The 13000-nt window shown below is 42.4% G+C and overlaps 1 protein-coding gene across 6 annotated transcripts in view; it reads left to right on the forward strand.

Moving 5' to 3' along the window:
• Tbc1d1 (TBC1 domain family member 1) overlaps positions 1-13000 on the forward strand; it is a 214895-nt gene that overhangs the window by 75336 nt on the left and 126559 nt on the right. Inside the window, exon 1 of one of the 6 annotated variants that reach the window (XM_076863859.2) lies at positions 2843-2875. The exons of 4 other annotated variants lie outside the window; for them this stretch is intronic. Coding sequence is in view for 1 of the 2 variants with exons in the window: in XM_076863858.2 (XP_076719973.1) it covers positions 3467-3496 (30 nt within the window). In the remaining variant the exon portion in view is untranslated. Of the gene's footprint in view, positions 1-2842; positions 2876-3294; positions 3497-13000 lie in introns of those variants that run through there. One more of the 6 variants, XM_076863858.2, reaches the window with a different exon arrangement.

Consider the following 13000-nt stretch of genomic DNA (forward strand, 5'->3'; position numbering starts at 1 on the left):
TCATTTTTTTTAAAGACCAATGTCAGTGAATCTCACATATTAGTGAAAAAGCAAACTGCCCGCGGCCCCCCCCCCACCTTCTTGGAACTGGGGATTGAACTCAGGGGCACTCAACCACTAGCCACATCCATTTGTATTTTATGTAGAGACAGGGTCCCACCGAGTTGCTAAGCACCTCTCCATTGTTGAAGCTGTCTTTGAACTCACAATCCTCCTGAGCCTCTGGGATTACAGGCGTGTGCCACTGCGCCTGGCTAAACTGCCTTTCTTTTTTCTGCTTTCACACCACAATCAACACAGGAAACTCAGGTGGCCTCAGAAGGTGTGAGGCCTTCTCCCCACTAGCAAGCAAGCAGTCATTTCTGCAGCAGTGGACCCCAGCTGGGTGTCCTTTATTCCAATTCAGTTCTTACATTATCCACCTGAAGAAAAACATCAGATCCTAGTGGTTGGGGGCTTTATCCCCAAGGCTGCCCCCTCTGCCACATTAGATGCCCATTTTGAAGTCCCAGGTTATTTTTCCCTGTGCTTCTGACTTACCTGCTATAACTCAGGGTTCCTACAACCTCCTTCTCAGGTTTGATTAATTTGCTTTAGTGGCTCGCAGAACTCTGGGAAACACATTTACTGGTTTATTAGGAGGGATATCACAAAGGATACAGATGGAGGGATGCACAGGGTGAGATGTGGAAGAAGGGGAATGGAGTTCCCATGCACTCCTGGGCATGCCACCTCCAGAAACCTCCATATGTTCTGCTGTCCAAAAGCTCCCTGGATGCTGTCCTTTGGGTTTTTATGGAGGCTGCATTGCATAGGCATGATGGCCAATAGATTTGGGGCCAGGAAAGTGGGGAACCCACAAGGCCTGTGTGTTTCAGCATTCTTCTTGGCCTTTCTGTGCCCCATTCTTTCCTCCAGGGCATGGGAGCAGGCCCCTCTGGAATGAGGAGGACCTTATGACCTGCTATTGGGCAAAAGTAGGCCATAAAGATAATGAATGGCCAACTCCAAGACAGGTGGGGGAATATTAGCATTTTCATGACTACAACCTGCTTTGGGGAAAACAAATTCTAGTTTCTTTTTCTTTTTGTGTATGGTACTGGGGACTGAATCAAGGCCTCACACATGCTAGGCAAGACTGTATCACCTAAACACATATTCAACCCCTACATCCCCCACTTCTTTTTTTGGTACTAGAGATTGAACACAGAGGGGTTGTACTGAGCCATAACCCTGGCCACCTTTTTTTTTGGGGGGGGGGCAGTACTGGGATTGAACTCAGAGGCACTTGACCACTGAGCCATGTCCCAGAAATATTTTGTGTTTTAGTTAGAGATAGGCTCTCACTGAGAGTTGCTTAGCACCTCACTTTTGCTGAGGCTGGCTTTGAACTCACAGTCCTGCCTCAGCCTCCTGAGCTGCTGGGATTACAGGTGTGCACCATTGTGCCCAGCGTGCATCCCTTTTTAGTTTTTATTTTGAGGCAGGGTCTTACTAAGTTGCTTAGGGCCTCATTCAGTTGCCAAGTCTGGCCTTAAACTTGTAATTCTCCTGCCTCAACCTCCTGAGTTGCTGGGATTACAGGAAATTCTAGTTCTATGGCCTGCTTTGGGAAGGGAGTGATGGACAAAAACCAAAAAAAAAAAAAAAAAAGATATCATAATGTCATAGCAGGAATCTTGGAAAGTTGAAAATTCCTGAATCAAAAGGTCTGGATTAGGGCAGGGCCTGAGATTCAAGTTTCCATCAAATTCCCTGTTGATATGGAGGCCATGGGCCACACCTTAAGTAGTAAGGTACTAGAGGCCAGAAGGGTTCTTACTTTAATGACACTCTTAGCCTTCATGTCTTCTATTTGCTTGAGAAAGTGATGTGGTAACAGGAGATCTGGCTAAATGATTACAAACACTCCCCTTCTCCACCTCTTAGTGATCCTTAGGGGAACTTTAAGCATCAGTGCTTAAAAGAATCAAGGGACTGCCCTTCCTTAAGATGCTCCTAAGTCCTCTTCCAGTTACTCAGAGCCTTTATTGGGATATCACTTTCGATTTTCCCCATGCCTTTATGGTTTGTTTTGTTCCTATGCCTACCAGGAAGAAGGGGAAAATGAGGACTCATACCCCCAGGATCCTCTCCTTTTGATATTCATGCCCTTGGGTAACCTCCCCATGTGGAACAGACTCTGAAGGAACAGAACACAGCAGAAGTGCTGGGATGTCACTTCTGAGGGTACCAACAAAATGCTGAGACCCTGAGTCCAGCACCCACAGGGACATAAATCCTGGCACCAGTGAACTGGCTTGGAAATGGATACTTCAGTCCCATCCAGCCTGAGATGACTGCAGCCACAGCTAACAGCTTGACTGAGCCACAGGCATCCAGCCAAGATGCCACCAGATTTCTGACCTACAGAAATCATTATAATACAGGACTCAGTTTCTGGGTAACACTTGTTAAACTCAAACTATTTTTTAGGGAACATTAAAATGTCTTACTGGCCCATCATGAAGGTAATGCACACTTAATATAAAAATAGGAAAAGAGAAGCAGATATCTTGGGCGCTTTGATCAGAGGGCCCAAAAAGGATCTCAGCGAGTAGCTCAGCCTGACGCATGCATCACTCATCAGCTCTTAGACCTTTGGACTTTCTTCTTTTTCTTCCTCAGCGTGGAACTCAGGAGCGTCTGAGTTGGAAACTCAGCTTAACCTTTGTAGCCATAAACTGACCACTCTGTCTCAACATCTTGCCTTGGGGGAGAAGAAAACTGATGCAACCTCTGGCTTGGCAGGAGCTGAAGGCTCTGCCTCTGTCCCATTTCAAGTCGCAGTAGCAGAGTTTTACGACTCAAGAAAACCACCTCCGATTACATAAAGGTATTAGGCACCGGGGAAACACTGGCCCTTTTGTTACTAGCAATCCCGAGCGCTTAGGAAGAAACGCTTTGGGGGTGGGGGGAGCTCCTGGAAAGTTGGGCGGGCTTGGCGTTCGCTCCCAACTCATGAGTTTTTAAAAATCAAACCCCAGAGAGAAAGGAATTCTAGACTTCTGAAAGTTGTGGGAAACCAGAGTCTCGACAACCCACGTCTCCAAACGCAGGAGTCCCGGCACCGCCGGAGCTGCCCGGAGCAGCGCGACCCTCGCGATTCCCAACTTCCCGCCGCGAGACGGGCGGGGGTGGGCGGGGTGAGGGCGGGGTCGGCGCGCGGCCTCCCGCCCCCTCCCGGGGCGCCCCCTCCCCCGCGCTTTCCCCTCCCACTTCCCTTTCTCAGCCGGGCTGCCCGGCGGGCGCGATCTCACGGGCAGTGACGAGCGGGGAGGAGCCCGTCGCCCTCGCCGCCGCCTCTGAGGGGAAGATGCCCGAGCCCCGGTGCGCCCCGAGCCCGCCCCCGGCTACCCGCGGCCCCACGGGCCGGCGGCGGGAGTGAGCGGGAGCCGGCGGGCGAGGAGCCGCCGCCCGGCCCGCGATGTCACCATTGTTCAGCTGGGTGGCCAAGGTAGGCGGCGGCGGCGGCGGGGCAGCGGCGGGCCGGCGCCCGTTACCGGAGCGGACCGCCCTGCGGCGCCCGCGTCCCGGCAGGCCTGGCCCGGCTGCGGCTCGGCGGGCCCGGCGGCGGGGGCGCTGCGCAGCCCCGAGACCGCGGCTCGTTTACCCCGCACTTTTCATTCATTAGGCTTTGAGCTCCGTGGGGCGCGCGGGCCAGGTGGCGTCGCGCCCATTTCCCAGGTGGGGCGTGCGAGGCCGGGCGCCGCCACCCTCGGCCCGGGCTGTGCTCGGGTGCCTGCCGGCTGAGCCCGGAGCGCCCGGCGGCGTCTGCCTTCGGGGTCCGAGGGCGAAGTTTTAAGCGTCGGTTTTTGCTTTCTGTTCTATAAAGTTTTATTTCTGGAACATTAGTGCCACTGAGGGCCACAAACAGGCAGAGTCCACCACTGCTGAAATCAAGAGGTGGGCGCAGATTTCTAGGGTCCCCACCAGCTGGAGGACACACGATTTTTGTTACACGCTCCTGGAATACCAGGTGTTTTGAGCATTTTGATTTATGATCCCTGGCAACCTTTAGAGGTTGCCAGGGATCATAACTCCCACCCCACCCCAGACTCCTTTAGCTGGCCCCTCAGCTCTTCTTGCTTCCTGTGTGTGGCAGGTTGGGGAACAAGCCCACATTGAGAGAACCCGTTAGCCATCCTCTGACCTTTAGCAAATAATAATTAGGTGGTTATAGCTCTAGTTATGATGTGAGGCTTTTAGAGTGTTATTTTCTAATTACATTTTTATGAATACCTGTTTGTGAGCAGATGTGGCTTCGCCTATGATTTAAGTGATAAGAAAATGGAGACACCACTCCTTATTAGGTAGACACCATGTAGTACCATTCCATCTCTGAATGCTCACTAGAAACAGCTGCTGGTGAGATGAGATGACTTTCAAAAAAGTTTGGAGCCATTATAATTTTGTACTGAAGAATAATTGATGATACTCACATTTTCAGATTTGAAGATTCAGCTTTTTTAAATAATGCTAAACTTTGAAAATAGTGTGTAGTATAAAATGTAATTCAGACTGTGATTATATTTTACTTACTCATACCTTGCTTGAGGATTTGGTTCTCTTTTATATTGTCCTACTTGTATTGTTGTACACTGTTGTTGAACTATAAGGCCAAAGGGAGAAAAAATTGAAAAGAAGCTGAGTTGTTCTAATAAAAATCGGTAAGGAGAAATTTTATAGAACTTGCTGCTAATCCTGCTTTTAAGTTTTATTTACCTTTCCACAGTATGTTTAATAAGCTGCTCTGCACTGTAGGAGTGAGATGGACTTCTGTTTACCTCACTATAGAGGAGACAGTGAAAATACCAGACCAAAGCCATATTTTTAAAAACATCAGGAACCTTAAAAAGATTGTTAGCCTTATCCAAGTGGCAGTGCTTTTGAAGAGTTGATGTGAACGAACTGTATGCTGACAGCTGATTTAGATTCTGAATCAGCTTATTCCAAAGTTGTTATTTAAATGACAAAACAACAACAGCAAGAACCTACTAAATGTTTTTGTAGCAAATTTATCTGTAATTGTCACATAATTTTTAAAAATGTATTCTTTGAAAGTTCATTTCTTTGGATTATACATTTCTAAGAACTGTGTTCTATTAGGGCCTATTCTGTTTGTGGTGAAGAGACAATTTACTCACACTATGTTATGAACTATGAATTGCTCTAAAGGCAGAGACAAAAGGCATAGGTAATACACAGAATGTGTAATCCCAAAGTGCATTTATCTTTGATTTAAAAATGTTCCTTCAGGAACTCACAAATACACATGAACACATGCCTCACACAAACATGTGTGCATCCATTTACCAGTTGGTTTCTTTTCCATTTTGACCTTTGTACCTGCAGCCCAACACCTGGTGGGGGAGAAGAGTGGGTGTCAGTTGATGTAGATGGATACCTGAGCGTGAATTAGTTTGTCTTGGGTGATACATTAATATTGAATGAATATTGAATGGATAGAGTGAGTAATTTCATGTTTTAAGAATAAAGCCAAACAGGAATAAGTTTTATATTAAAGAGATTATCTTAAAAGAATAAAAAATAAGCTGTACTGTTTTTTGTTTTTAATTACATATGATTTGGAACATTAGGGCAGGTGGGCATTGACTCACAAATGAGGCTGGGCTTTGTTAGTGCAGGTTCTTTGTTAGTGTTTAGTTGGGGACACTAGACTTTTTTAAAAAGATTATAATTAAAAGTGAACTTCTCAGGCTTTGTGATTTTTATACTAAACTACAGATGTTTTCAACAATCTGGCAGTTTCAAGTGTATCTGTTGATAGTCTCCATGCCTCCATTATTTGTAAGTGAAAACCAACTGCATCAGCATTGCTAGGTAACTTTATTTACTTGAATTTGCACCTACCTGTAAAGATTGTGGCCAAGATTATTGCCAGTATCTCAAGGTAGTGGATTTTAAATCTATCTATCAGATTCTATCTATCTACACAAACCAATCAGTATGTGTGTGTGTGTGTGTGTGTGTGTGTATGTATGTATGTATGTGTGTGTATATATATGTATATATATGTATGTCAGTTTATCAGATAAAGTGGAAAATGAGACATAAATATAGCCCAGTTTGCTATTTCAAATCCAAGTGCAGTTTTGTATAGTTTTTGTTGGATATTATTTTCCAGTTCTCATGGGTTTATAAGCAGGTGTTTGGGTACCTTCTGTATACCAGGCAATATTATATCCTGGAGAAGTCAGTTCACTTTGCCCAATAGACAATGTCCCTTAAAAAATAAATATTTTTAAAAGATTTATAAGCACACCAAAGATTTCTAAACCAAGTGGTTAAAAATGCATTAAGGAAGGAATTCTTTTTTAAAACAAGTAATTACTAATTAATATTTTATATAAAACCAGGTTTTCCATATTGGACTTTCCTAAAACATAGGTTTATAGCCATTATTTATTCAACACATCATTTAGCAATGTGTTCAATACAGATACTCTTGATGGAGCACCTACTATGTTCCTTGTACTTTTTGATGAGCTGGGGATTTAGCAACAAAGAGGCAGACCAGTTTCCTGTTTATATGGAATTTGCATTCTAGGTGAGAGAGATAGCAAAGGAGCTAAAATAGATAAACAGGTAGTTTCAGATGGTGATCAGTGGTTGGAAGAGAAGCCAACTAAGAACGACTCGGGGCTGGGATGGGGCAGGTTGGCATTTCATGAGTGAACAGGGCAGTAAGCATGCTGCAGGCACAGTACTGGGAAAAAGGCCCAGGTTGCTGGAGCATAGCTAACTGTGCAGAGAGGCCTGCCTTGCCCCAGACCGAGGGGAAACTGGGCAAGTCCAGTTAGGACTCTGTAGGCACTGGTACAGGGTCTGGATTTGCTCCTGATTGTAGTGGGAAGCTGGTAGGAGGTGTAAAAGAGAGGGTTGACTAGCTGACACGTATTTTGCAAGGAAGCAGAGGGACCACGTAGGCTGTTCTGGTTCTGTTAGGAGGTGATGGTGATAGGTTGAACTTGAGTGGTAAGGGAGGAACATTGGGGACCATGTAACTGTTCTTTCAGAAATGATGTGACCTGATGGCTTTGTTACCTTATTTGTCTGAGACTGGAACAAATGACCAGGTTACTAATTGCTTCTTATGTGTTGAGTATATCTTGTCTTTTGATCAGCTGCTTCTAACAATAGTGTTCAGGCACAGTCCTGTTTATTTGTTTATTTGCCTTGGAGGTTTCCTACAGACTGGACCAGCCCACTTTGGGTGCTTCTGGCCTGTTGGACTTGCCTTTCTGTTGACCAGACAGAGCACAGAAGCCTTCCTGGGAGGTGTGAACTTGTCTACTGCAAGTATTTATTTAGGCATTGATTCTACTGTTTTGCTGAAGTCAGTATGATGTTGGTTTGTCCTTGAGGTGTATTCTAGGTTAAGGTGATGGATTCCTTTTTAAAGCAAAAAATGTTTGTTTTTTTTTTAATATTTATTTTTTTAGGTGTAGATGGACACAACACAATACCTTTATTTTTACGTGGTACTGAGGATCGAACCTGGGCCCTGTCTAAGCTAGGCGAGCGCTCTACCGCTGAGCCACAATCCCAGCCCTGCAAAAATGTTTTTTAATTGTTTAGACTGATGTTAGATTTAATTAGTAATTGTTTGAGTTTAATAAAGAGGGGAAGCCACCTTCTTGTCATAGTCAAACCATTCATTAAATTTGAAAAATGTGCTGCATCTGCTTAGCAAAACTGGTGTAACCTCCACCAAGATTTCAGTAGAGTTGCTGTGGCGTACTGTGACTGGAAATCTCAGCAGCCTCTCTTTCGTCTTTGGGAACTCTGGTCACATAGAGTACTGATAACTTGGGCACAGTTTGGTTTTCCTAAGAATGGAGGTCGGGGGTGGGGGGGGTAGAAACCTCACCTACTCCATAATAGAACAACCCAGAGTAGATGTCATAAAGAGAAGAAATCAGTTGAAATACCATGTGTTCTCCTAGATGAATATCCTAAACTGATCTTAGGCTACAGTTCTGTTCCCTCATCTTCTATTGCTGTCTGTCAAACCTTTTGATAGATAGGGCTGGGGATATAGTTCAGTGGTAGAGTGCTTGCTTGCCATGAGGAGTTCTTGGGTTTGATCCCTAGTAAGACACACACCAGCACACCACTTCTAATCTTTCATATCTTTCCTGAGACATCTCTGATTAATCACTCATTCATTGGATGAATGTACTAAATAGGGTGGAGGGTAACGAGAAGGGCAGTGTGTCCCAGGCAGTTGGAGTAACGTGCAGACACCTAAGGTGTTGGGGGAACTGTAGTCCCAGGTGGTTGTAGGGTGGAGAGAGACTGCTATACTGAGTCTCAGAGGTGAGACTGGACAGGTGTTTGGGCTCCAGGATTTGCATGGCTTACAGATCTCCTTTTTAGGAGCTGCCATTTTATCCTGGGGCAGTGAAGATCCATTAAGGACCAAAGCGGATCTTTCCCAAACTCTCGTAGCTCTGTGTCCTTTCTCTATGCTGCCGTGCATAGTCTTCACTAGCCTGTAAACTCCATGAAAACAGGTGGTGTTGTCTTATATACCAGTGTTATCAGATCACTTGGGTGTCTTGTAAAATGTAGCTCTGGTTCTGTAGGTCTGGGTTAGTATTCAGCATTTCAGGCAAGTTCTCCATGATGCTGATGCTGCAGTCCCAACAAGCTCTCAGGTGATGGATGCAGTGCTGCTGGTCTGGGGACCACACTTTGAATAGTAAGGTTCTTAATGTATGTTTTCTTTCACACTTGTCATTGGACATAAGAATTCACATATTTTAGAACCAGTGACACGATTTCATATTAGTCCCTTGTGTTTTTTGGGAGGATAATAGTGGAATAAGTGTCCCATGAAGCAAAAATAACAGTGATCTTAAAATTAGGTGTCTGGGGCACAGGAGTGGAAGGAAAAGTTGGCACTGCACACTTTTGCACCCCTTATGTTAATACATAAAAATTTTGAACTTTGAATGTATTACTTGTTCAGTTTATCAAATATAAAAACAACAACAACAAAAAATAATCTTTGGCCCTCCCTTTTTTCCTGTGTCTTTAACTTTACATACCATTAGGATATTATCACAGAGTAGGGGTTGGGTATTATTTGAGGAAGACTTATTTCTTCTTTTTCTTTTTTTTTTTTTAATACTATTTTTTAGAGCAGTTTTGGGTTCACAGCAAAATTGATTGGAAGCAGGGGTCCCATAGTTCCCTGCCTCTGGACATGCACAGTCTCCTCTATTGTTGGCATCCCCCACCAGCATTGTATATTTGTTACAATTGATGAACCCACACTGACACACCATTGTCACCCAAAGCCCATAGTTTACATTGGTGGTGTATGCCTGTTTCACCACTGCACTAATGTTTATTGAAGAGTATTCCATGTGTCCTAACCTTGCACCAAGGACAGTTTAGTAGTAAATGATTTTAAAGCAATACTGGCAAAATTTAAAAAAAAAGAAAGGAAAAAAAAGCTTTACATAATGACCTCAAAATTTGGCAAAAAACCTATAACAGTTATGTGGTGAAATATGGTACTCCTTGGTTTTTGGACAAATCTTTAGTGACATGTATCAGCTATAATCATGTCATATAAATGGTTTCATTGTCCTCCACATCCTCTGTTCTCTGACTGTTCCATCATCCTTCCCCGAGTCCTTGAAAACTTATGATTTTTTTTTAAACTGTCTCTATAATTTTGTCTATGGAGGATGTCATGTAGTTGGAATTGTACACTGTGTAGCTTTTTCAGATTGGCTTCTTTCACTTAGCAAAATACGTTTAAGGTTTCTCATGTCTTTTCATGGCTTGATAGCTCATTTTTTTGTCCAGATGCACCATAATTGATAGTTGATCTCTTTACCTCTAGAAGAATATCTTGGTTGCTTCCTAGTTTTGAATCAAACTGCTATGAATGTTTCATGTTGGATTTTTTTGTAGATATACATTTCTGACTCCTTTGAAAGATACCAAGGAATTGTGATTGCAGAGTCATATAATAAGAATATGTTTAGTTTTCTGAAAAACTGCCACACTCTCAAAGTGCGTATACCATTTTGTATTTCCATCAGCAATAAATGAGAGTTCCTGTGCCACATTCTTATGGCCTTTGATGTTGAGGTGTACTGGATTTTGGTTATTCTAATAGGCACATTAATGTATCCTATGGTTTTAATTTGCATTGTCCTGAAGACTGGGAATAATACATTAGTCTTTTTTAGTTCTGTTTTATAATACACACTGATGTTTATTCAGGAACATCTGTAAAAACGAACAAAACCTTTTTAGGTTATATTTGTGAACCTAAACTTAAGTATCTCTGATTTCCTCATTTAAAATTTTTTTTTATTTCTGATTTTGTTACTGAAAGAGTGATGAACTAATGCCATGTTTTTATGTTAGATTTATTTGAAAGACATGATGAGAAAAGATCTCATCGATTTTCGTGCACTTTGGTTCTTTTCCTGCAAATTATTTTTGTTGTCTATCATATTGTTACAATGAGATTTTAACAAGCTCACTGTCTTTGTTCCTTTACTATGATTGAGCTTGGCTAAGTTAACTTTGTTAAGCTTGTTTTTTCATCTATAAAATGAACTTATTATGTTTGTTTTGTATTTACCTTTCTGTTTTTAGATCCTTTTCTAAAATTGAATAATGACAAAATCTGCCTAAGAAATTGTAAAGACTATTGCAAACAAACTATTTAAAATTGGTTGAGTGGTGGGGCTGGGATTGTGGCTCAGCAGTAGAGCGCTCACTTAGCATGGGTGGGACCTGGGTTCAATCCTCAGCACCACATAAAAATAAAGGCATTGTGTTGTGTCCATCTACCAAAAAAAAAAAAAAAAAAAGATTCTCTTTTTTTTTTTCTCTCTCTCTCCTTTAAAAAAAAAGTTGGTTGAGTGGGCATTTGAAGTCAGCAGCTATTGGACAGAAGTGGTGTTAACTGGTGTGGGTCAGAGCCAAATAGGACACTGTGGAGCCTCTGTGCAGCTTGCGTGAGGTCTAGTGGGGAGAGGGAGACCTGTGATGATTATTACTTTTATTTTTTCTTCTTTAGCACTGGGGATCTAACTGGTGACCTCTTAAATGCTTGCAAGCTCTGTACTGTACCACTGAGCTACGCCCCCCCCCCAGCCTCCATAATTTAATTTTAATGTGTTAATATAGGTGTATGCCCGAGAAATCACTCAGTTACAATTTGGGAAAGATGAGAAGGTGAGGCCTGAGTGAAGTCTTTAAAGAAGGATAATTATAGGCCGTTGATGTGATAAAGAATGTAAAAGAATAGTTAGGAAATACTAGTGGTAGTTTTCCAGCATGTTTCAGAACTATTAAGAGCTTCTTTCCAACTCTTTTTGTCTTGTTTTGAGACCAGGAATTTATAACCTTGGAGAAGGCACCTCACTTTAAACAAATTAACTGGATTCAGGGAGATTCAGAATTAAGAGTGACCCTTTTCTTTCATCTCAGCACACCCTGTCAAACCTGGGGTGGCTAGGATGGTGATCATTGTGGGATAACTCAGTAATGTAATTCTGGTGTAACCTGAATGTACTGATGTGCTTCCATGTGTTCTTTTCTGCCTCAGGAAACTGATACCCAGAATGAAATAACTTATTTTGAATAAGCTCATACAGATAGCTTACGCCAGAACTTAAACCCAAGTTCCTTGACTTCTGGTTTTTGTGTATCTTGTTAGTGTTGCCTTGCTGATTCATTTGCATTTTGCCTTCAAAAATATTCTGCCAAAATAAAAACAACGTCTTTGAAACAGTATATTGTATTTCAGAATACTTAATCACTTGAGAAGATACATGAAAATTTCAGGCCATGGTGCATTTAGGGAAACGGTCAAGGAAATGAAGTCTGAACAGTGGTTGGGATGGGTGGAGATCCTTCAGCATATGAAGTGTGTCATAAACATCCCTGCAGCCTTGGAGGACTAACTTGTCATTTGAACTGTGTGCAGGAAGGAACCAAGGCCTGGGTTTCTGCAGAGAGTGGAAATTGACAAAGTCCAGTGTGATGAGGTGGCTCCCTAACACTGGGCTGTGGTGACCCACTGACCCACTTAGTCCTCCTGTTCCAGTGTGGTGTCCTTGGGAAATGGAGACACATATAATGTATCACTCCTCTAATGTAGGAGATTGATTTTGCTTGGGAAAATATCACCTGCAAAGGGCATGTAAGAGGAGGGAAAATTAGGTTAGCATTAATGTAACCAAGGAGGGGAAGAGGTGATTATGATTCTGATCACTTAATATGGTGGCAGCCATTTTGTTGAGAGGAGTCAAATTCCTTAATTTATTTAATTCCTAAAATAATTGTAGTGGTAGTGTTGTCATTCCCTCTTTACATTTTTTTTTTTTTTTTTTTGGGAAAGGAATATAAAGAAACTGAAGTTTAAATGAACATTTAAAGTTTGTATGTATTTACCATTACAACATGTGTTTTGAATTACACAGACATTGTGGAATGACTAAATCTAGCTCATTAGCATATGCATGACCTCACAAACATTATTTTTGTGGTGAAAACACTTCAAGTCCACTTTTAGATTTTTCAAGGATATGATATATTGTTAACTACAATCACCATGTTGTACAATAGAAGTCACAGCTGTTAAGATTAAAGCTTGAATTGTCCTGCTCTAAATTCATTTTTAACTGCTATAGCTCTGCTCCCTCTGTCAAGAGGGGATGATGGCACATGTTCAGAATGTGAAACACGATCACAGAATTTTGAACAATATCTTGTCCCACTGAGAAACTGAACATTTTTTCTCACACTTAGGCAGGAGGCATAAAATGTTCAACTAACCTGTTTTTCAAAATAGGTGTACAAGGTTGAAACCACACAACAAGTGTAAAAAAGTAGCTTTAGTATCTCTCATTTCATGATGTTCTTGGTTAGAGAAGGAAGAAGACGGGAAATAAGAGAT

The sequence above is a fragment of the Callospermophilus lateralis genome, chromosome 8 (genome assembly GCF_048772815.1).
Source record: "Callospermophilus lateralis isolate mCalLat2 chromosome 8, mCalLat2.hap1, whole genome shotgun sequence".
Classification (NCBI taxonomy): domain Eukaryota; kingdom Metazoa; phylum Chordata; class Mammalia; order Rodentia; family Sciuridae; genus Callospermophilus; species Callospermophilus lateralis.